At 44.0% G+C, this 25,245-nt stretch overlaps 1 protein-coding gene across 1 annotated transcript in view; it reads right to left on the bottom strand.

Annotated features, from left to right (window-relative positions):
• The window catches only part of mdh1b (malate dehydrogenase 1B, NAD (soluble)), a 62,282-nt gene that overhangs the window by 22,448 nt on the left and 14,589 nt on the right, over nt 1-25,245 (bottom strand). Inside the window, exons 4-7 of the mRNA XM_078551544.1 lie at nt 24,607-24,749; nt 21,257-21,756; nt 14,271-14,412; nt 4,412-4,587 (exon numbers count right to left, since the gene is read on the bottom strand). Coding sequence (XP_078407670.1) covers nt 4,412-4,587; nt 14,271-14,412; nt 21,257-21,756; nt 24,607-24,749 — 961 coding nt within the window. The remainder of the gene's footprint in view (nt 1-4,411; nt 4,588-14,270; nt 14,413-21,256; nt 21,757-24,606; nt 24,750-25,245) is intronic.

Below are 25,245 nucleotides of genomic sequence, written 5' to 3'. Positions count from 1 at the left end.
AGCTATTTAAAGAGTAGTTTATAATTTCTACTGAATACAATTTTCCTGTTAATTCATATTTAATGCGTGTTGATTTTAGGTGGATTGTTACAGTAAAAGCTTCTAAGAAGTGGAATTTTGTCCCTCAGATTTTTCCATTGGGGTCATTTGGGAAGTTTGATTCTTTCATGTTATTGGTCTCCATGGGAATTATTATGCATTATAAATATATTATATTTTGGATATAATGAAATACAAGCTGCTGATTTTAATTTTCTTTGTTTACAATGAACGGGTAACATGCAGAGAATAGTGACCTTAAGAACAAGAGAATGAGGCTTCAGAATAGGGGGAATTTTATCATAAGACAGTCTGTTCATGGCTTGCTCTTTTCAGCTGCTGAACTGCCAACTATTGCTGGTTGACAGAAAAGACTCAGCAGATGTATGGTGGGAAAGTGCTCTGCCTATTTGTAGCCTAGCTCCTGCAGGTACAATCCCTGATCTTGGCTGTGCTTTCTAGTATCTTTAAGGGTGCTACATTGATCTCATCTCTCCTGGATTTGACAGCAGAGAAATCAACCCAGGTATCCTGCTTCTTCTTGTGACTCCTGCTAGGAAGTCTAGATATTAAAAGTGAGACCAGGACCGGAATTAACTGTGATGTCTTGCACATAAATTGGTAAAATGGCCACTTCAATGAGTGCCCCTTGCCCATGGATTTCTACCCCTCCCTGCACAGGTCAGTCAGAAGAGGGGAGAAAATCCCAGAAGGAAAAACAGTTCAGACCAATACTCTTATTTCCTACTTTTTACTACTTTTTTCCCTTCTGGGATTGGAGGAAGAAAAGATAAGGGAAATTTTATGGAGCCCGCAAGAGCAGGAAATGTGGCGTGTGGAGTGACTTAATTAGGCAGAATGTGAAATCTCAATTTCCTGATGGCAAGTGAGATGCAGAGATAAAGTCAGTGGCATGTTTGAGGTGCATCAGGCCTCACTCTGGCCTGTGGCAAATTCCCACTTGTAATATATTTGGATGCTATGAATACTCATGTTAGTTGCATCGCATGGGAAGGTGTAGTGGGAAGGGGATGAGGTGTTGGGCATGATAGTGGAGTGGACCAGGGTGTCACGGAGGAAATGGTCCCTTCAGAATGCTGACGGGGGAGGGGAAGATGTGTTTGGTGGTGGGCGGAAATGGTGAAAGATATTCCTTTGAATATGGAGGCTGGTGGTGGGCAAAGTGAGGCAAGGGCAATCCTATCGTGGTTCTGGGGTAGAGGGGAATGGGTGAGAGCAAAAGTATGGGAAATGGGTCAGATACGGTTAAGGGCCTCGTCAACCATAGTGGGGGGTGATTCCTCAGTTGTGGAAAAAGGAAGACATGTCACAAGCGCCTTCCAGGTGAAGCAGTGATTTACTTGTACTTCTTTCAATTTAGTCTAGTGTATTCGCTGTTCATAACGTGGTCTCAACACTGGGGAGACCAAATGCAGACTGGGTGACTGCTTTGCAGAACACCTTTGCTCAGTCCACAAACATGCTGCCCTGACCTTCCAGTTGTTTGCCATTTTATTTCACCTCCTTGCTCTCAGGCTCACATTTCTGTCTTCGGCCAGTTGCGTTATTCCAGTGAAAAGCTTAACGCAAGCTGGAGGAACAGCACCTCATCTTCTGATTAGGCACCTTACAGTCTTCCCAAGTTAATTCAACTCAACATTGAGTTCAACAGCTTCAGACCACGAACTCTGTCTTCCATTTTGATTCTTTTCTTGACTAATCAGTCTGCATTTTTTCCCCGTGTTTTTGCTTTCAGAAATAGCTGTTCATTATCCTGCCATTAACATTCACTCTGGACCAATGCTTTGTTTCTTCACTACAACCATTATCACTCCCTAAGCCTTTGTGCCATGACGTCTTTGTTATTTAATCTCTTCCCAGCTCCCTTAACTATCCAAGACCTTCTCTTTATTCTACCTCCCGTCCTGCCTTTCAACAGCACAAAACACATCACATTTCTACATCCCTTCAATTCCAAAGAAGTCATATTTGATTCAACACATCAACTCTGTTTCTCTTGAAATGCTGACAGACCTGCTGAGCTTTCCAGCACTCTGTTTTGATTTGAGCGATTTTCCTTGTTTAACTCTATGGCACAAGGGAGGGGAGCAGAAGTATGGCAACTTGCATGGAAGCTCTGTGCCGACAAGGGTGAATCAGTGGTGAGGGGAGCGGTGGTGTGGACTGGGATCGAGGACATAGAAGATTGGAAATGGGATCCAAAGGAGGACTGAGGGTGATGTCGAGGGCATGGAGGAGTGAAGTGGGAAGGCCATGATGTCCTGGGTTGGTGAGGACACTTAGTCAAATTAAGAAAATGAGGGGCCTAAAGGATGGTGTAAGTGCTGTCCAAGTGTGTGTCCATCTCAGGGTGTTGGATGGCAGAGTCCTTATAGGGCTTTGAATTCACCTACAACTGGCAGGGGTCTTGGATAATGTCCTTACAATGCACAGAAGGGAGGGCCAGTTGTGCCTGCAAGTTCGGTCATTTCCAAAAGAGTGGAGAGTACAACACTGGACAATCACATGAACATTCAATAAAGAGTAAACAAAAATACACCACATTGTTTCTTCCATAATAAAGGAAATGTCCCTAACTCCCATGTAACCATCAATGCATGCCAACTATGGGGTGTACCAGTACATTTAGCTCTCTGACTAAACTAGTCTCAACAAATAATGATGATGTACATGTGAAAAAAATGAAACCAATGTAAGGTGAAATATAAACAACTGAAAGTTAATTTTCAAAAACTTTCATGCCACATTTATGCTTTCAGTTCTTATGTTAATGGAAATGGAGCTGGACAGGAAGGTTTTGGTCATAGTGCAGAGCCTCCCTGTTTGACCAAAAGACTCTTTTATTGCAGCATTGCCAGCTGATGGTGGGTTTCACTACTGAAAAGCTTCCCCCACCATGTGATCGCACCTATCTCCCATGCATGCTGCCGCATTTAAATTTTATTTGGAATCCTGAGGGTAATGTTATGATCCGAGCTGATGTAACTACTGGACAAGTCAAATCCCAAGGTGGAACCCGGCCTGATAGATTCTAACATCTATTTTTTTGTTTAGATACGTGGAGAGTGGCTACTGAACAAAGTCCCAGGAGTTAGCTGAAGAAAAGAATAAAATATTTATTAAACAGGAAATGACTCCTTTGCCCACAACTATACCCTTACAAATATATACAGATTTGTAAGGATAACACAAGTTACAAACGCTATCTTATATTCTTATGTGCACAGTAAGTACACTGTCCACGTAAACTAATAGGCGACCTGTGGTCAGACACACGACTCTCTGCAACCAAGTGACAGATGCCACTCCAAACAGATGCTATGGATCTCTCATCATTTCCCCCCAGACGCTTGTCACACAGTGAGCCAACTGGTCTCACTGAATTCCATCTTTCACACAAGGGTTTCTAATCTCCACTCCCGAAGAACTCGCTCTGGAATCTTCTCCCAAACAATGCTTTCTCTCAGATGCCTTCTGCAAGGGTCCATCTCCAGGGTTTTGAACTCTCCTTCCAATGTTCCTCTCCCCTGGATCGCCACATGCATTCAAGCTTGCTTCCACATACTCTCGTATGCTCAGTCGTGCCAACAGAACACCACTGCTTCACATGCCCATAGTAAAGAGTTACAGACCTTCGGCTGTCCCCATGGATCTTCCGGCTTTTTGCATGCCTATATCTCTTTAAATCTGCGTCCTGCAGCTTTCCCCCTTGAAGCTCGAAGCTCCCTCTCTGCTCCTTACTTTCAATTTCACAGAACAGGACTTTTTTCAGATTCCTGTCCTTGTCCTTTGACTAGACTGTCCTCTTGGGACCTTTCTTGTTCCACTCTGCTGGATCTGGGGGCTTTCTTCTTTAGTTTCTGGAAACTGCTCCTGCAGTTTCCTCTCCTTTGTCCAGATTTTCCTGGCAGCTGGCTTCAACTTTAGTTTGGGACATGCTATCTGTCCCTCCTAGGCTGATTCCACTTGAAACTGCTTCTAACTGAACTGAAACTACTTTTCTGTCTCTGTGGGGCCTCCTGTTGCTAGGCAAAAGTACAGTTTTTTTTAACCTTGTGTTTGTTTAACCTTCAAGAATTGTAAAACCTTCATTAAAATGCAGGCATCTTTTAAAGTGAAACTAAAACTCAACTTTCCCTTTTTCTTAACACACAAATACAGAAATACAAATTAAACTTAAAGAAACACACCCAAATACAAATATAGCTTACTTAAACTATCTCTATTTCCTAACAGTAATGGGAAAAAGCAAGAGAGAGGAAGTGGCACAAACTTCTGGTTATGCCATTAGGAGCAGCACATGGTTGAAAAAAATCCCCCCCGATATTTCTAATAAAAGGAGATGGCTCACCTTGACTGACGACTCCAAGAGATACAATCTCCCCAGGTGGCGAGTTGAAGTACCACCAATGCAAGACATTGTGTATTGCAGCGGCAACGGAGATACCCAGTTTATGTTTCAATCCTGCTTGGATTTTTCGTCGGTGAGAATGTACTTCTTCCAGGAACTCTTCTTCTATCCAAGTCCTGTGGACAAGAGGTTAAGGCAAACATACCCAATGATGCCCAATACCAAATCTACATTGCTTCTTGATAATTATTTCTAGTGAGTAAGGCTGACTGGATAAATCACATGTAACAACTCGCACTTACATCGTATGTTTAATGTGACAAAAGGCCCAAAGGGAAGAATTCTTCTCTCGTCGGGCGGGCACATGCCCAACCTGAACAAGCGTAAAATGAAGCATGGGCGAGCATACCAATGTCATCACGTACTTGTGTGACATTTCAGTTGGCAGGCGCATGCAGGACTCGGCAGCACGCCCGGTGACAATTAAGCGGCCTTTTAAGGCCCTTAGTCAATTAATTGACTAGAATTTTCGCTGCCCGTCCAGCCGTTCGGTTGGCGGGCAGTTGGGCGAAAATGCCAAGTAGCCTTTGCATTTTTGGCGAAACCCCATCCATGGGCGGGGTGAGGTTTCGACCAGTGATTTAAAAAAACATAACACCTTTTAATACTCATATTTAACATGTCCCTGCTCATATGACAAAGTCACATGAGGGGACATGTTTTTATTATTTTTAATAGTTTTATTTTTTATTTTAAAAATCTTCAGCTCTCTGAGGCAGCTCTGTGCTCAGTTATATCCAGAAAATTGATCCTGTGCCTGTAAACCCTGTGTTGGGATATCACCTCCTTTGAGTTGAAGCTGTGTATTATCTCCTCTGTACTGTGGAGGGCTTGTGGTGAGGAAAAGGAGCAGCTCTTGCTGGTGGTGCTCCTGCTGCTATTGGTGTTACTGGTGCTGCTCCTCCTGTACTTCATCAGAAGTCCAAGGAACATCTGCAGAAGTCTCCAATTCTGCTGAGAAGGGTGACTGGAGGGAAATGCAGATCACAGTCAAATGACTGGATTTTTTTTCTCCTAATGGAGGTGAGAATCGGGTCATAAAACACTGGACAGAGTTTTTTTTTTGCTGGAAAATAATTTTCCAGCGTTTGCCCGACCTCGCACCATTTTGTGTGGTCTTTTTGTGGGTCAAGAAGGTCTTGGGTGCCCATGCACTTCTTTCGAGGTCTGGGTCCCCACTGTGAGGACCACAGGAATTTTTGTATACTGGTGTGGGTTTTGGAAGCGCTAAAATAACGCACCTCCTTGGAGAGTTTGTGCACACTTTCTAAAACGTAAGAATAAAATGTTCGACACCTTCAAATGTCACTATTGGATGCTGCATTGTGATGTAGATCTATTTATAATGCAATGATTCATCGTGGATCTGTCTCACAAATTTAAGTTAACCATTATATTGACTATCATTGTGTAAGTGTTGACATGCATTACAGTACTTTTTCCAATTGTGAAAGTTCCATAATGCTTTCAAAAATGTAGAAAAATGTGTTGGTAAACTTTTCTCGTTATGTTGGTACTGGGCTTTTGTTTTTATTCACTCAGGGGATGTGGGCATTGCTGGCTCGGCCAGAATTTATTGCCCATAACTACTTGCCCTTGAGAAGGTGGCAGTGAGCAGCCTTCTTGAACCGCTGCAGTCCATATGGTGTAGGTACATCCATTGTACTGTTAGAGTGGGAGTTCCAGGATTTTGATCCACCGACAGTGAAGGAATGGTGATATATTTCCAAGTCAGGATGGTTAGTGTCTTGGAGGGGCACTTCCAGGTGATGGTGGTTCCATGTGTCTGCTGCCTTTGTCCTTTTAGACGGCAGCACTCGTGGGTTTGGAAGATGCTGTCTGAGGAGCCTTGGTGAGTTCCTGCAGTGCATCTTGTAGATGGTACACATTGCTGCTACTGTGCGTTGGTGGTGGAGGGTGTGAATATTTGTGGATGGGGGGCCAATCAAGTGGGCACTGCTTTCTCCTAGATGGTGTCAAGCTTCTTGAGTGTTGTTGGAGCTGCAATTATCCAGGCAAGTATTGCAGCACACTCTTGACTTGTGCCTTGTAGATGGTGGACAGGCTTTGGAAAGTCAGGAGATGGGTTAGTCCTGCAGGATTCCTAGCCTCTGACCTGCTCTTGTAGCCACAGTATTTATAAGGCTAGTCCAGTTCAGTTTCTGATCAATGGTAACTCCCAGGGTGTTGATAGTGGGGGATTCAGCAGTGGTAATGGCATTGAATGTCAGGGGCCGATGGTTAGATTCTCTCTTGTTGGAGATGGTCATTGCCTGACACTTGTCTGGTGTGAATGCTACTTGCCACTTGGCAGCCCAAGCCTGGATATTGTCCAGGCCTTGCTGCATTTGGACAGGACTGTTTCAGTATCTGAGGAATTGGGAACATTCTAAAAGGAATGGTGTCACGAATGTTGCTGAACGTTGTGCAATCATCAACGAACATCCCTACTTCTGACCTCATGATGGAAGGTCATTGATGAAACAGCTACAGATGGTTGAACCTAGGACACTACCCTGAGGAACTCCTGCAGTGACGTCCTGGAACTGAGATGATTGATCTCCAACAACTACAACCATCTTGCTTTGTGCTAGGTATGACTCCAACCAATGGAGAGTTTTCCCCCGATTCCCATTGACTCCAGTTTTGCTAGGGCTCCTTGATGCCACATGCGGTCAAATGCTGCCTAAAGTGTCAAGGGCAGTCACTTTCACCTCACCTCTGGAGTTCTGCTCTTTTGTTCATGTTTGAACCAAAGCTGTCTTGAGGTCAGGAGCTGAGTGGCCCTGATGGAACCCAAACTGAGCATCAGTCAGCTAAGCAAGTGCCGCTTGATAGCACTGTTGATGACCCCTTCCATCACTTTACTAATGATCAAGACTAGACTGATGGGGCAATAATTGGTCTGGTTTGATTTGTCCTGTTTTTTGAGTACAAGACAAACCTGGGCAATTTTCCACATAGCTGGGTAGATGCCAGTGTTGTAGCTGTACTGGAACAGCTTGGCTAGGGGTGCGACAAGCTCTGGAGCACAAGTCTTCAGTACCATTGCTGGAATATTGTCAGGGCCCATAGCCTTTCCTGTATCCAGTTCCTTCAGCCATTTCTTGATATCACTTGGAGTGAATTGAATTAGCTGAAGACTGGCATCTGTGATGCTGGGGACCTTCAGAGGAGGTTGACATGGATCATCCATTCAGCACTTCTGGCTGAAGATTGTTGCAAATGCTCCAGCTTTATCTTTTGCACTGATGTGCTGGGCTCCCCCATCATTGAGTATGAGGATACTTGTGTAGCCTCCTCCTCCAGTGAGTTGTTTAATTGTCCACTACCATTCACAACTGGATGTGGCAGGACTGCAGAGCTTAGATTTGAATCATTGCTTGTGGAATTGCTTAGCTCTATCTATTGCTTGCTGCTTATGTTGTTTGGCACACAAGTAGTCCTGTGTTGTAGCTTCATCAGGTTGACACCTGATGTTTAGGTATGCCTGGTGCTGCTCCTGGCATGCCCTCCTGCACTCTTCATTGAACCAGGGTTGATCCCTAGCCTGGCGGTAATGGTAGAGTGGGGTATATGCAGGGCCATGAGGTTACACATTGTTGTTGAGGACAGTTCTACAACGTAAATGTATAGACAGCTCTGACTGTGAAAAAAAATCCCTTGATTTGAAAGGTAAAAAAAAATCTAAACGCCTGCTCCCAGCCATTGATTGACAGGCAATCTGATTTGAAACGGAGAGGACATAATCTGTTCTTTCGATTTCAGGGCTTGTGGCTGTTATGGTTTGTTTTGATAGATGTGGCCATTATGAACGCTTGGCCAAGTTCCAAAAAATCTACTGCCATACTCAGTTCCATTGACATGGCTGTTGAGGGATAATGATGAACAGTTTTACGAGGTTGTAGCAACATCCTCTGCTGTTGATTTGGTTTTAGAATACATGGTTGTTTGTTTACACAGCTTAAACCTTTTTTCACAGAGAACAGTTTTCTTTGCAGTATCAATAACAGACTTTTGAATAACAGTGTTTTGAATTACATTGTAACAGGTTTAATTTTTTAATCATCTTCATTTCAAATAATTCCCATTGCCTATGCATAGCTCCTGAGGACTGTACATAGTGGATGCTGGGTGAGTGACTACAGAGGATACATGGGGGTCAAGGGGAGGGGTAGCATGGGGAACTGAGGGAGCATGGAGTTAACATGGGGATTCTGAGGGGGCATGCAGGAGGCATGGGATAGCATGTGGATCTGAAAGAGCACGGAGGTGGCATTGGGGACCTGAGCGAGCATGGAGATACCATGAGCGATCTGAGGGAGTGTGGGTTGGGATGGGGGTGGGGGTGAAAAATGTGGTTTATTGGGCCTTTAAATGGGCCTTCTAACCAGCATGCCTCTGCAACCGCACTTTCCCCGCACTCCATTGCAGCTTGCAAACTGCACTGCAAACCTGAACCCTGCCTGAGAAAACAAATATCCTGGGCAAAGTCACACATGGGTCAAATATGCAGTTTGGAAGTCTCAAAAGTGTGCAAGTCGCGCTTTCCCTAACCTACACGAAAATCCAGCTAAAAATTCCAAACTAGCAGAAATGATGTCCTATATGTTGGAAATCACCTCCAAAGCAATGAAGGCACACTCAGAGCAAGTTCTATGAGAAAAAGTCTTTTACTTAGGCCAGGAAGCAGCTGTCATAGCTCTTTATTTAAAGGCTTTACAGCCTGTAAATTTCATAGTCACGTCAATCCTGCTACACTCTTGATAACCCTGGTGAGTTTCAGACGGTTTGGGAAACCCGTGCGTTGGCAGTTAAAGCCAGAAAGCAGGGTTAAATCTTCATTTAATTGCTACTTTACATATTACAATCACCTATCTGCTTGTGCTTGGATCTTTGGAATTCTCTACCCCAGACAGCATTGGTAGTCTAGGCTGTTAGACAGATTTTTGATCTACAAGGGATTCAAGGGCTATGGCGGGGGAGGGGGCGGGGGGGAGGGGGGACAGTAAAGGGGAGATGAAGTCATAATTAGATCAGCCATGATCCTACTGAATGGTATTGCATGTTCAAGGGGCTGAATGGTCTGCTCCTGCTCCTATTTCTTATGTCCCACGGGGATTTCTCACAAAACTGGAAATGCACCAGTTAAATGGGAAAGTCATGAGGATCATACTGGGTTTCCAATGCTTTAATCCTCAGAAGCAACAACATTCCCACCCACACCCCAGTGGGGAGATGATGGCATAGTGGTATTGTCACTGGACTAGTAATCCAGAGGCCCAGGGTAATGCTCAGGGGACCCGGGTTTGAATCCTACCATGGCAGATGGTGGAATTTGAATTCAATAAAAATCTGGAATTAAAAGTCTGATGATAACCATGAAACTATTGTCAACTGTTGTAAAAACCCACCTGGTTCACTAATGTCCTATAGGGAAGGAAATCTGTCATCCTGGCCTACATGTGACTCCAGACCCAAAGCAATGTGGTTGACTCTTAAATGCCCTCTGAAATGGCCTAGCAAGCCACTTGGTTGTAACAAACCGCTACAAAGTCACAAAAAAGCAATGAAACCGGATGGACCACCTGGCATCGACCTAGGCACTGGAAACGACAACAGCAATCTCAGCCCCGTCGACCCTGCAAAGTCCTCCTTACTAATATCTGGGGGCTAGTGCCAAGATTGGCAGGGCTGTGTCACAGACTAGTCAAGCAACAACCTGACATAGTCATCCCCATGGAGTCATGCCTTACAGATAATGTCCCAGACACCACCATCACTATCCCCGGGTATGACGTGTCCCATCAGCAGGACAGGCCCAGCAGAGGTGGCTGCACAGTGGTATTACAATCGGGAGGGAGTTGCCTTGGGAGCCCTTAACATCAACTCCAGACCCCATGAAGTCTCATGGCATTAGGTCAAACATGGGTAAGGAAACCTCCTGCTGATTACCACGTACCGCCTGCCGCTGGCTGTTGAACCAGTGCTCCTCCATGTTGAACATCACTTGGAGGAAGCACTGAGGGTGGCAAGGATGCAGAATGTACTCTGGGTGGGGGACTTCAATGTCCATCACCAAGAGTGGTTTGGGAACACCACTACTGACCGAGCTGGCCAAGTCCTAAATGACATAGCTGCTAGACTGGGTCTGCAGCAAGTGGTGAAGGAACCAACAAGAGTGAAAAACATACTTGACCTCATCCTCACCAACTTGTCTGCCGCAGATGCATCTGTCCATGACAGTATTGGTTAGGAGTGACCCCTGCACAGTTGCTGTGGAGACGACGTCCCGCCTTCACATTGAGGATACCCTCCATCATGTGTAGCACTACCACCGTGTTAAATGGGATAGATTTTGAACAGATTTAGCAACTCAAGACTGGGCATCCGTGAGGCGTTGTGGGCCATCAGCAGCAGCAGAATTGTACTCAAACACAATCTGCAGCCCCATGGCCCGACATATCCAGTATTTAGCCATATAAATACTGTGGCTACAAGAGCAGATCAGAGGCTGGGAATCGTGCGACAAGTAACTCGCCTCCTGACTCCCCAAAGCCTGTCCACCATCTACAAGGCACAAGTCAGGAATGTGATGGAATACTCCCCACTTGCCTGGATGAGTGCAGCTCCTACAACACTGAAGAAGCTGGACACCATCCAGGACAATCCACAAACATTCATTCCCTCCACCACCGATGCACAGTAGCAGCAGTGTGTACCAGCTACAAGATGCACTGCAGGAATTCACCAAGGCTCCTTAGACCTTCCAAACCCACAATCTTCCAAACACTTTCCAAACCCACAACCACTACCATCTAGAAGGTTAAGGGTAGCAGATAGATGAGAATACCATCACCTGGAAGTTCCCTTTCTCATCACTCACCATCCTGACTTGGAAATATATCGCCGTTCCTTCACTGTTGCTGGGTGAAAATCCTGGAACTCCCTTCTTAACAGCACTGTGGGTGTACCTACACCACATGGACTGCAGCAGTTCAAGTAGGCAGCTCAAGGCCACCTTCTCAAGGGCAACTAGGGATGGGCAATAAATGCTGGCCCAGCCAGCAAAGTCCACATACCGTGAATGAATTTTTTAAAAAATCCCCCACTCTATCATTACCATCAAGCCAGGGGATCAACCCTGGTTCAATGAAGAGTACAAGAGGGCATGCCAGGAGCAGCACCAGGCATACCTAAAAATCAAGTGTCAACCTGGTGAAGTTATAACACAGTACTACTTATGTGCCAAACAGAATAAGCAGCAAGTGATAGACAGGGCTAAGCGATCAAACAAGCAATGGATTAGATCTAAGCTCTGCAGTCCTGCCACATCCAGTTGTGAATGGTAGTGGACAATTAAACAACTCACTGGAGGAGGAGGCTACACAAGTATCCTCATACTCAATGATGGAGGAGCCCAGCACATCAGTGCAAAAGATAAGGCTGAAGCATTTGCTACAATCTTCAAGTGGATGATCCATCTCGGCCTCCTCCGGAGGTCCCCAGCATCACAGATGCCAGTCTTCAGCCAATTCGATTCACTCCATGTCATATCAAGAAATTACTGAAGGCACTAGATACAGGAAAGGCTATGGGCCCTGACAATATTCTGGCAATAGTACTGAAGACTTGTGCTCCAGAACTTGTCACACCCCTAGCCAAGCTGTTCCAGTACAGCTACAACACTGGCATCTACCCGGCTATGTAGAAAATTGCCCAGGTATGTCCTGTACACAAAAAGCAGGACAAATCCAACCCGGCCAATTACCGCCCCATCAGTCTACTCTCAAACATCAGTAAAGTAATAGAAGGGGTCATCAATAGTGTTATCAAGCTGCACTTGCTTAGCAATAACCTGCTCACTAACGCCCAGTTTGGGTTCCGACAGGGCCACTCAGCTACTGCCCTCATCACAGCCTTGGTTCCAACATGGACAAAAGAGCTGAACTCACAAGGTGAGGTGAGAGTGACTGCCCTTGACATCAAGGCAGCATTTGACAGAGTGTGGCATCAAGGAGCCCTAGCAAAATTAGAGTCAATTGGAATCAAGGGGAAAACTCTCCGCTGGCTGGAGTCATACCTAGCACAAAGGAAGATGGTTGTTGTTGTTGGAGGTCAGTCATCTCAGCTCCAGGACATCACCGCAGGAGTTCCTCAGGGTAGTGTCTTGGGCCTTACCATCTTCAGCTGCTTCATCAATGACCTTCCTTCCATCATAAGGTCAGAAGTGGGGCTGTTCGCTGATGATTGCACAATGTTCAGCACCATTCGCGACTCCTCAGATACTGAAGCAGTCCATGTCCAAATGCAGCAAGACCTGGACAATATCCAGGCTTGGGCTGACAAGTGGCAAGTAACATTCGTGCTATACAAGTTTTCAGCAATGACAATCTCCAATAAGAGAGAATCCAACAATCGCCCCTTGATGTTCAATGGTATTACCATCACTGAATCTCCCACTATCAACATCCTGAGGGTTACCATTGACCAGAAACTGATCTGGACTAGCCAAATAAATACTGTGGCAACAAGAGCAGGCCAGGGGCTAGGAATCATCCGATGAGTAACCCACCTGCTGACTCCCCAAAGCCTGTCCACCATCTACAAGGCACAAATCAGGAGTGTGATGGAATACTCCTCACTTGTTTGGATGAGTGCAGCTCCAACAACACTCAAGAAGCTTGACACTGTCCAGGACAAAGCACCACATCCAAAAACATTCACTCCCTCTGGCACTGGCGCACAGCAGCAGTGTACCATCTACAAGATGCACTGCAGGAATTCACCAAAGTTCCTTCAGCAGCACCTTCCAAACCCATGACCACTACCATCTAGACGGACAAGGGCAGTATATAGATGGGAACACCACCGCCTGGAAGTTCCCCTCCAAGTCACTCACTATTCTATCTTGGAAATAAATTGCCTTCCTTCACTGTCCCTGGGTCAAAATCCTGGAACTCCCTTCCTAACAGCACTATGGGTGTACCTACACCACATGGACTGCAGTAGTTCAAGAAGGCAGTTCACCACCACCTTCTCAAGGGCAATTAGGGATGGGCAATAAATTCTGGCCCAGCCAGTGAAGCCCACATCCCATGAATGAATTTTTAAAAAGTAACCCCCCACCCCCAAGAGATTAAAATTCCTCCAATGTTTCAGGTTGATGACCTTTCATCAGAATTGAAAGATATTAGAGTTTTGAGTGAGGCAAGTCTAAAGCCAGAGAAAACAGGGGCAGGAAAAGAACAAAGGAGGATATGTGAGTTAGGGTGGAGGGCAAGAGTGATAAAACGAGTATAAAGATGATGCAAGGTAAATGGGATGAGAATGGGACAGATAAAGGAACAAAAGGTGGGTCCAGAGGAGTTCTAAACGCAAAAAATGGAACAGCAGAGAGGAAGGGAATCATTGAAAATCTGGCAAAACAAATTGGGTTTCTGTGACCTGTGAAAGTAATAGAGATAGGCTGGTAGATTCCTGGACCACCCCACCACTGTGCTCCAATGGGGGATCCCCACCCTAGCCCACATCTCCTGTGCCGAGTAGCTCTGTTCCAGCTATCCTCCATTACCAGCACTTACTCTCTGAGAAAATGAGAGCCGTGATTAAGGTTGAAATGATCACATCACTTTCAATGTATTCTTTGCAGAAACATCATGTTCCCAATGACATAAGCCTAACTCTATAATTCTAAGCATCAGAGCTGCTGCAACTGCTATGTAGCAGAGCAGCAGGAAAGGTTTCAGTACAGCACAAAGTCCAAACTTTGCCCTCCATCAAAAAGCTTTCCCCTTACTTATCGTGCAGTATCTCCAGTAGTGGGCGTGAGAACTCAGGTGGTCCCCAGATGGCACTTTCATATTGACTGACACGCGCTCTTTGTAGATCAATATATACGCTTCTGCCGAGATTTCCCCACAGAATCACATTTTTTATATCTGCAGAGAGGATGAAGAAAAGGGACATCACTTATAATACCACTAACAAGCCATTTGCTGATAAGTAGCACGTCAAAACAAATGCTGTAATAACAATAGAGAGGTGAAATTCAGAAGCAACCTAAAGAACAGTCCTATCTGTGCAGATTTGTGATGCATAGAAAATGAGAAATTTCCTGACAATTTATTTGCCGATCAGCCTCTACTAACTTAAAATTGCTGACCAGAGCAATGTGGTTGACTCTTAAATGCCCTCTGAACAAGGGCAATTAGGAATGGGCAATAAATGCTGGCCTACCCAGTGATGCCCACATCCCATGATCGAATAAAAAAAAAGACTTTGGTTCATCAGTGTCTCAACTTTAATAGGCCACTTTGAAGCATTTCATGTAGCTCTGTGGGCCATAAATAACAAGCAATTTCCATGGTCCCCTGCCCCTCAGGTGCACTCCGTGCCCTCAGCATAAGGGTCAGGATAAAGGACCTGGTTTCTGTATCTTCAATGCTGCTGCGGGATTTAAAGGGTTTTCTGTACATGGTGGGTGTGAGTTTGGTCTATCAGATCTGTTGCAGTGAGCAGGCGGGGTCATTCCTGACTTCCCAACTCATTTTCTCGGGAGCAGGGACAACCAGAAAAGATGATCCAGTCCTGTCCAAAGCCCCAGCGGACTGGGGGAATGGGGGCAAACTGACGGAACAGGTGGGTGGGTGCAGCACATTTCAGTTGCATTGTTCCTTTTTAGTGAAAGGGCGGGGAAGATCAGCCCTGGGAATGTAATGTTCCTATTAATTTGCTAGCATTTGAACTGTGGTTAGTAACAGACCTTCAGTTGTCAACTGTGATTCAGTTGATTGCGCTCTTGCCTCTGAGTCAGAAGATTATGGGTTCAAGATGTTTGAACACAAAATCCATTCTAAAACACATCTGCAGTACTGAGGGAGTGCTGCACTGTCAGAGGTGAGATCTTTTGGGTGAGACATTAAACTATAGCCTTGTCCGCCCTTTCAAGTGGATGTAAAAGATTCCAAGGTACTATTTGGAAAAGAGCTGGGGAATACTCCTCAGAGGCCTGACCAATATTTATCGATGAACATCACTAAAATGGTCATTTATCTCAGTGCTGTTTGTGGGAACTTGGTGTGTGCAAATCAGCTGCCATGGTTTCTACATTACAACAGTGGCTACACTTTAACAATTCTTCAGTGATTATAAAAAGCTTTGGGACATCATGAAATGTGTTATATAAGTCTTTTTTTTTATCTGATTTAATATTTATTTGCCACTGAGACAACAGCAATAAGAGTTGCCCTTTCCAAACTGCCAGCCCCATGAAATTCCAATGAGGAAAACCTGAAAATAAGAAATAGATTAGATATGGAATTGATATTGCAAGCTTCAAATGACCCATGAGCTGTGTAATAGCCTCATCTTGTGACCATTTGTATATTTATGTATATAAGTCAAACTAGAATAAACCAGTTCAGTTTTTGTATTAGAACTCCATGTGTGTGCTCCAGTGTTTCTGTCCTGCAAAGATATCACAGGCTATAGTTTGAATATCCCTGCTCTAGTAGATCCATTGTTTTGTATCGATTGATCATAGCAGCAAATGGCACATTCCTCAGTAGCCACTGCCGCAGCAAAACAAACCCCAATTTTAATAAACCATCATATACAATCAGAATCAAAGAAGAAAAATGATAGCAAGGTTGTTATCCAATCTTGGGCTCAGATGATGGTTATAAATGTCTTGAACTTCATTTTTATATCATCTGAACGCTTTAAATTGCTTTCTTCCAACTCACTCTTCGGTTCCATCATTTTATATATAAACCATCTGAATCCTTTGATTAGATTCCAAACTGTGGCTCACTCCCAGGTTTCATTACTCTGCCTATGAATCATCAGAACCCCTTGATTAGATTCCAGCCTATTACTCACTCCTGGATATCCGTTGTTAGATATGCAAGTCATCTGAATTCCTCAATTGATTCCAGCCTGTAACTCACTCCCAGATATTCATTACTAACCACCAAAACCCTCAATTTGATTCCAGTTTGTAACAAATTCCTAGGCATTCATTATAGCCGATAATAAACAATGAACTGGCTAAAATATTATTCATAAATAATATTATTTAGAGTTGCAAATGCATAAGTTCCAATTGTTCCAGCTGCCATTCGTTATCATGCAATCTCTTTCAGGAGCACATGAGGCAATGGCTTGAACCATTAATTACCACTGTATATGAACATCATTGTAAATCATGATTGCCAATTTTTTTCTGCCCTAACCAACCCATCTTGTGTCAAAAAAAAACTTCAAAGACATGGCAATCAGATCAAACCATGCTTGAGCATTCAATTTATGTCATCTGCAACACTAAAACTTAGAAAGATAGGAGAACAAGAGATTTTGGATGGGGATTACTAACACAGGGAACTGTGGAACTATGGTAGTTATGTTCCATGCACAATAATATTTAGGTGTATCTTACAGACAATAATAGAGGGCTTATAGTGTGGATAATAGTGAACTTGGAGTGTTATATTGAGGGTGATAGAGGATTCTGATTCTATTTTATTCAGGGTAATAGAAGACTGAGGGAATGCTATGTAGAGTGTATAATAGACAGTCCCTCTACACCTCCACTTGATAATTGGATTGCCCAACCAGTTCTCATCCACCCCCAGCCTCCTCTGCATGGCTGAACATGGTTGTTCTTATATTGAAAAACTTCTCTTTTGACTCTGTTCACTTCCTCCAAATAAAAGGGGTTGTTACAAGAACCTGTATTGGTCCTAGCTCTGCCTGCCTTTTTGTGTGATATAGGCAACATTCTTTGTTTCCTCCTCAACAATTCTTCCAGTAAATTGAGTGAAATCTTATTGCAGCAGTGAGTGTCCCAAGATCAGAACCAGACTTGAATGGGAAATTCTGGAGGCCACACACAATCACACAGCAGCCAGCTAATTAGATATGCCTAGTCAAGGGGCACAGCCAATTGTGCGGCAGAGTTGCTGACCCACCATTTCTTCATGGTAGTTGAAAGTCCAGGTGCCATATTTAAATGGGACCTGACAGGCATCAACTCCCTGCAAACCAACAGCATCATTCTGCCTGTCTGAGAGCAGGTTTTCGAACTTGAAGTACTCCAAGCTCCTCCCCACCTGCTACACTTGGATTCCTGGAGCTGCAACCCATCACTCTGCACCCTGCCTCAGTCACCTTTGACCTTCCCTCCATTACCTTCGAACCACTCATCATCACTCTTGATTAACTAACTGTCTGCCAACTTAGAGCTGCCCCTGACACCCTGGACCTGTACCCCAGCCTCCCGCCTCGTCATCCTTGGCCTGCCAACCATCATCCACAACCCTCCCACTATCATCCTTGACCTGCTCTCAGTTACCCTCAACTCTCCCAGCCTCATCATTGACCTGCTTGCAATCATCCTTTATCTCTCCTCTATATCATGCTGGTGCTGCCTCTGGTAGAGACTGACCTTCCTTCTGTCGTCCACCTCCCTCCTCTGTCCCCCACAACCCTTCTTAGGACCACAATTATTCGACCTCCCTCCCTCTCTCACACAGCCATGCCCCAACCTCCCTGGAGACCCACCACCCACCTGGAGAGCCGCCTCCCTTCCTCCCCTGGACAGCCAGGCCCAATCTTCCTGGACAGCTACCAAACAATCTCATTGCAACAGCTCATCCTCCTCTCCCCGATCCAACAAAGTTCCCCATATGAGAAAAGCAATTCATGCTCATTCCAAATCCACCAGGAAGACTACTTAGCCTGCTGCACCCCACCTTTAACCAGTTGTGAATCTGAAGGCTCATGTTTCTCGGTGCTGCAGATTTAATTGCAATGGTACAATTTAATCTGATGACCATGTGTTTTAATGAGTATACATGACATGGTAATGCATTAACAAGTGCTCACTGCTTGCTGTCCACATTTAATCCTTTGCCAACTTACTTCCTAACTTTCATCCCGCTATCAAGAAGCTGACATTTCACATCCCACATAATTAAGTGCCTCTGTCAGTTTTGTTTCTCCCCCTCCTGGCCCACTTTTCCATCACTCCCAACAACTGCTCCCTTCTTTCAGCATGTTCTTGAACCTCTTTGCTTTCTACCATCTAGGACCCTAAAAACTCCTCTTAGGTTAAACAGCAATTTACTTGTACTTCTTTCAACTTATTATGTTGTGCTCGCTGCTCAAGATGTAGCCCCCTTTACACTGGGGAGACGGAAGGAGATTGAGTGATCTCTTTGCTGAACATCTCCATTCAGCCTGGAAGCATGATGCTGAAATTTAGGTTTCTTGCCATTTTAATTCTCCATCCCACTCCCACTGCCATTTCTGTCCTTAGCCTCCTACGCTGTTTCAATGAAGTTCACAGACACAAGGAATGGTGCCTCATCTATCAATTATGCATGTTACAGCCTTCCGGATGCAACACTGAGTTCAGAAATTTCACATCATAACCATATTATATTATTACCCATTTTATTGGACTATAGGCAGAGTGTGAATCTGTAAAAATGGTCCTGCTATTGCCATTTCAGCTCCTCTTGGTCATGGTTTGTTCTTTTACTTGTTACATTACCATGCCTTTTGCCTGCAGCATCATCCCTTTTATCATTCAATCACTCCTTCCTTCTACCCTAGCACATACTTCCCTTTTTTCCTTCCCGCAGCACACCTCATCCCCATTACCACTTTCCTTACCTCTGTACTTGTTTACAAACTGTTGCACCTCTAACTTTTTCTAGTACTGATGAAAAGTTATTGATCTAAACTATTAACTCTTGTTTCTCTGTCCAGAAGCTGCCTGGTCTGCTGAGGAATTACAACATTTTCCATTCTTAATTTCAGATATCCAGCATCCCCTGTATTTTGCTTCTGTTTGTTTATCCTTCTCTCTCTATCCCGGCAAGTGACTATTCAGTTGTTCGCCAGTAGACCCGACAATTTAACAGACTATGCTGCTCCTCCCCTTAGGATGTGGGCTTCAAAGAAAACATATCTTCTGCTGTTTTCAAAATGAAGAGGAGCTGTTCTGACTAATGGGCATGAGACAACAGACCCTCATTGTATCAGTTTGAAAGAGACTGTGACCTTGCTCCTGTGAATGTTGGACATTGGTCTTGGGATGTTTTATTATAGTCGTTTGGTAGTACAGAACTTGAGTGTTGCTGAAAAAAGGGACTTTTTTTGTCAAAGCTTTTTGTCTTGCACTCATCAGGACAATTCACAATTTGCAAAAGAATCAAATGTGACATGAGAAAAAACTTTTTCACACAACAAGTGGATCGAGTCTGAAATGCACTGGCTGGAAGTGTGGTGGAGGCAGGTTCAATCGAGGCATTAAAGAGGGCATTAGATGGTTATTTAAATAGAAACAATGTGCAGGGTTACAGAGAAAAAGCAGGGCAATGGCACTAGGTCATAATGTTCATTTGGAGAGCCGGTGCAGACATGATGGACTGAATGGCCTCCTTCTGTGCCGTTAAAATTCTGTGATTCTGATTCTGTGAAAGTACCAATGTCAGGAAAACAACATATTTATACGGTATGAGAAGAGAGGGCTGATTGGTTGGCAATGATCTCTGATTGGTAGAGGCGTTGCCATGGAGAATGCACCAGTTGATGGTGACTGACAACTAACTGCTAAGTATTGTTTGAAATTTAAACCAGGTAGCTTGACTCTGTGCGCTAAGAATAACACCGACAAACCATGTAAGATTGGCAGTCGGGCTCTCAGTGTGGCGCATTTACATGTACTGGAAGCTACATATATTATACACAGGGCCCTGTTCTTTGCAGACAGAAAGAACATGTGCACACATTGCGCCTGTTTCAGCTAAATGAGATAAGTGATAGCCATTCACTGGTTCATTCCCCAGGGCAATGCCTTGACCAGTACCAGGGCCTAGTAAGGCTCCATTCCTGCGCCAACAGGGTTTTCAGTCAGCAACATTGGCAACCCATGTTGGCCTAGACCACGTCCATGCCAACATGGTGGGCTCAAGGGAGGAAGTGAGGGGATGGGGTTTGGGGGGAAACAATGGACAGGCCCCACTCATCCACCCACAACATTTGGAGAGTTGGGGGAGGGGATTTGGCAACAAGGTTGAGTTGGGTGGTGCTCTCTGTGGGCTCTCCCCACCAATGCTGCACCCCTTGATCAGGCACTGGTGACCTTTGAATGGAGGATCCCTCCCCCAACCCTCAGTGCCCGCAAGAAAACAAGCCAGGATTTACTTTTCAGGCTTCCCATGTGGCGATTGCTCCACCCGTTGTTGATTGAATACCAGTGGTGGCATGGTGAGGTCCTTAAGTGGGCATTAATTGCCCACTTAAGGGCTTCAATTAGCAGCAGGGCGGGAAGGTTATCCATGAGCCTTCCTGTCCCGGACTTAACTGGGGCAGAGGCAGGAAGGCGGTGGGGACCCCACCCTGTACCCTCTTGCCTGATTAAATTCACCTCGGCACAGGACATTAAATTCCACCCATAAAGGTGGTTTACTGGAACACGGGATTTAACAATCTGCTACATATTACACAATAATGTACACAACTGTAATGCTCCTAAACCTGTTACATAGAGGAACAATGTTTGAAAAAAATTGTGACTAATGTCCCATGAGTAGGCTGGTTTGATAGTTCACAAGTACCAGAGTCATGGATGCCTATTAATATTGCGGGAGTCTTCAACTCTTTATGTTGACTAATTGTTTGCCAGCCATGGGTATAATAACTCTGTGGAGTCAAGCATCTGTATGAAGGAGCAGAGAGGTCTGAAGGAGACAACAAAGTGTAACATTTACTCACCATGGGTATTTATGTTCAACTTCTTGGATAGCACAGCTTTAGCTTCTCCTTCCAATTGAGTTGATACTGCTATAAAGTTACAATGATCAATAGAATATGCATTATGCTTGAGTAAGTATGTTTTCAAATTCAGTATGTAATCACCAGCCACAAGCACACGGGCATTGGAATTTGCAAAGGTGTCAATCCTAACGGCAAGTTCTTGGTAGAGACTAACCATTTCTTTGTAGCAGTCTTCAATTGCTTGACCCTCTGCTGGCTCCATATCGTCGAGAACAATGATGATCTCGGCATCCATGAAAGCCTTTCTTAGGGTATTTTGCACTGTTATTTTACGAACCAGAGGCCAGGCCATATCTTCAGTCTCCATTTGTAAGCTTTCCAGTAATTCTAAGGAGGCATCAACGTGCAACAGGTGTAAGCTGACCTCTCTTCCTTGACCAAACACTTCTCCACTTGCCAAGGTAGGGATCAGATTTAAACTAGCAGGACACAATACTCTAAAATATGAAGGAAATCATCTAAGTGAACTGAGTAAGTGATCCACCACTGCTCACAGATTATTTCATTAATGGTTTTTACTTTAAAAGTAGGAGACTCACATGACTAATTTTACAAGAATACATTATGAATGGAACTATGTGTGAGAACTATGCAATGAGATTGCAAGCATTCTATGCTCAGCAGGTTCCTTAAGTTACATAGCCATGTGACATTCACTACTTATACAAAGTATTGAGAAATATTGCCACTTCACTGGAAAAATACTTTCTCTATGTGCTATGTATACATATTGCAGTTTCTGGGAGCCAGGTTGCTATGTAGCTTCCTTGTCAATGGTTAAAGCCCATTGTTGGGTGGGCTTTAGATCATGTAGGTTACCGATTTGCCCCTAGGTTAACTGATCTCTGCTGCTGCAAAATTGGGGACAATGCAAATACCTTCAATGTTCCCAGGCTGGGAAGGGGAGGTTGGTGGGGAGATTGGGGATGGGGTGGGTGGAATTCAGCCAGGGGAATTCCTCTTGATCGCTTTACAATAACTCCTGCTTCAACCGCAGGAACAGGAGAAGGCCTTTCACCTCCTTAAGCCTGTTCCACCATTCAATTTAATCATGTCTGATCTATAATTCAACTCTATTTACCCGCCTTGGTTCCGTAACCCTTAATACTTTTACTCATAAAAATCGATCATTCTCAGCTTTAAAATTTTCAACTGACCTCCACCTTCAACAGCTTTATAGGAGGAAAGAGCTCTGAATTTTCACTACCTGACATCATTCCTGCACGGACCAGCTCTAATTTTAAGGTTATGTGCCCTTGTTCTGGACTCCCCACCAGAGAAAATAGCTTTGCTCTATTTATCCTAGCAAATCCTTTAATCATTTTAAACACCTTAATTAAATCAGCCCTTATTCTTCAATGCCCAAGGGAATATAAGCCTAGGCTATGCAACTGTGCACACTCACATTGGCTGTTTAGCCTGGCACATGAGAATGGCCTCTTGGATAACACAGTGGAAGGGGGAACAAACAACTACACCCATACATGAGTCACCAGCTACATGAGTAGAAAGGAGTGGTAGCAGTTGTGGTAGTACTATGATGCATTTTTAAACTTTGTTTCAAAAACAATATGGAAGCACCAAAACAGCATTACAATCATATTATCACAATTCCGTAACCAAAATGGTATTTCTGAAATGGGCTCCCAATTGTAATATAAGCTTTGCAGTTCCAGGCAGTGAATTTGTTCACGAACAACAACAATAGCTTGCAAGCTCAGAATATCATTAATGCTGCTTTAAATCTAGCAGCCAGAAGATTGCTAAAGGATTACAATAGAAAGTGGATAAAGAAATATGATCAAAGTTTGAAAACTCAGATCAAAAAACAATTAGCAGTGTCGTTCCCTCATTGACCATTTTTTGCTCCCATCCAGTGCATACATTTTTCTGTAGCATTTACAAACTACCACAAGTACCCTAGTGTGAGAAGAAAGCAATACGACAATGAAATTGTTATGTATTTGCTAATGTGGCTTGAAAATGCATTTTATAAAGGATATGCAGTATATTTTAATTTTGGTGAATTTATCTTTCATACAACCGAAACTTAGAATTACATAGAATTTACAGCACAGAGAGTGGCCATTCGGTCCAATCAGTCTGTTTCAATGTTTCTACTCCACACCATCTACCCCACACCCTACTTCATCGAACCCTATCAGCATATCCTTCTAGTCCATTTTCATATACTTAACTAGCTTCCCCTTAAATGTGTCTAAGCTATTCACCTCAACTACAGCTTGCAACATTCTAACCATTCTCTGGGTTAAAGAGGTTTTGCCTGCATTCCTTATTGGATTTATTCGTGACTATCCTTATATTTATGCCCCCCAGTTTAGGACTCCCCACAAGTGGAAACATAATTTTACAACTATCCTATCAAACCCCAACATAATTTTGAAGGCCTCTATTAGCTCACCAGGAGGTCTTGTGGCTCACTGGGTAGAGTCCCTGCCTCTGAGTCAGAAGCTCTGAGTTCAAGTCCCATTCAAGGACTTGATGGCCCAAGGAAGGTTATTCATAACATGCCAAACAGATTGAGTATCAACTTATAAATCCTTCCAACATATGGTAGGCAGCAAGGGTGGGAGGGATTACCGGTCAGCCACGTGATGGAAAGAGATTCTACCATCTCTATCCATAGCTCCAGGCTACAATATGCATGCAAAAGTGCTTGTTGCTATAGCAACTTTGACTCCTTAGGAGCTGGATGACTGGTGCTGGTGTGGATCAGATTGGTGCCAACAGCATGGGGTTCAATTCCTGTTCTGGCTGGGATGGATTTGGGTCCTGCCTTCTTGCCCCTACCCATGGTGGGAGGTTCTGGCACTGTGAGGCAGACCTGCCTTGGGGCAGAGAACTCAAGAAGATTAGTTCACCCCTCAGATAAGCAAGTTTGTTATTTTAAAGCAGGCTGGTAGTTAGGTTATTAGATTTCCATTTGTAATTGAATTGCTGCAGCAGATTCTTTGTTCAGTAACTGGACCTGTAGAAATAGCACTCATCTTCTGATAAGTTAAGGATTGGTTTAAAGGAATAAGCAGGACTTGAAACAGGCAAAGGCTTGTCAATCTTGGAATGGGTAATGACAGTGGAAATATGACTAATAAAAGGGTGGGCATATTCAAAAACTGAAGTGCACACAGAGAAGCTAACACGATAGTGAACATCATAAGAAGTGCTCAATGGTCAAACACTGACAATTATGAGGGAGAATGTACTGAGGAAGGTTTAGAAAAATAGATTAATAGTGATTTCTATAAGAGAAAACAATTTCTACTTACCCACTAATCCAGATTGGTTTTGGTTTAATCAGATTCTTGTAGAATGTTTCTTCATCCTGCTCGCTTTGGTTAGCCTTCAAGTTCTCCTTTGCAATCTTTGTCATGAGTGCAGTCGTCATATCAGAAGTAAAACCATAATAACCCTAAAGTTGAAACAAGCAGGCAAGCATAGCAATTGCCTTGCACAAGTTTCACTGTAGGAATAATTCACTCGCGTATCCTTCCCTCCCGTTTTTCAGGTCACTACAATTTCTTTTTCCTACCGATACTGATGTTATAACACATCATGCATACTGAATTTCTGTGGATTTAATGCCCTTTGGCAATGAACACTGCCAATATGAGTTTGGAATAAAATATGTCAGCTTTGGCTCAGTGGGTAGCACTCTCATCCTTAGTTCACTCTCAGAGATGCCATGCTTTGATAAGATGCTAAACCAAGCCCCTGTCTTCCTTCTCACGTGGACTTAGAGGATCCCATGGCACCATCCTGAAGACATGCAGAGGAATTATCTCAGTGTCCTGGCCAATATTTGTCCCTCAACCAATATCACTAAAACAGATGATCTGGTCATTGGTACATTGCTGCTACTGAGACCTTGCTCGGTGTAAATTGGCTACTTACCTTTCCTGCATTAA

The sequence above is a fragment of the Cetorhinus maximus genome, chromosome 11, assembly GCF_964194155.1.
Source record: "Cetorhinus maximus chromosome 11, sCetMax3.hap1.1, whole genome shotgun sequence".
In the NCBI taxonomy this organism is placed as follows: domain Eukaryota; kingdom Metazoa; phylum Chordata; class Chondrichthyes; order Lamniformes; family Cetorhinidae; genus Cetorhinus; species Cetorhinus maximus.
Note: the sequence above shows the minus strand (reverse complement) of the source record. Positions and strands in the feature narration are given on the sequence as shown.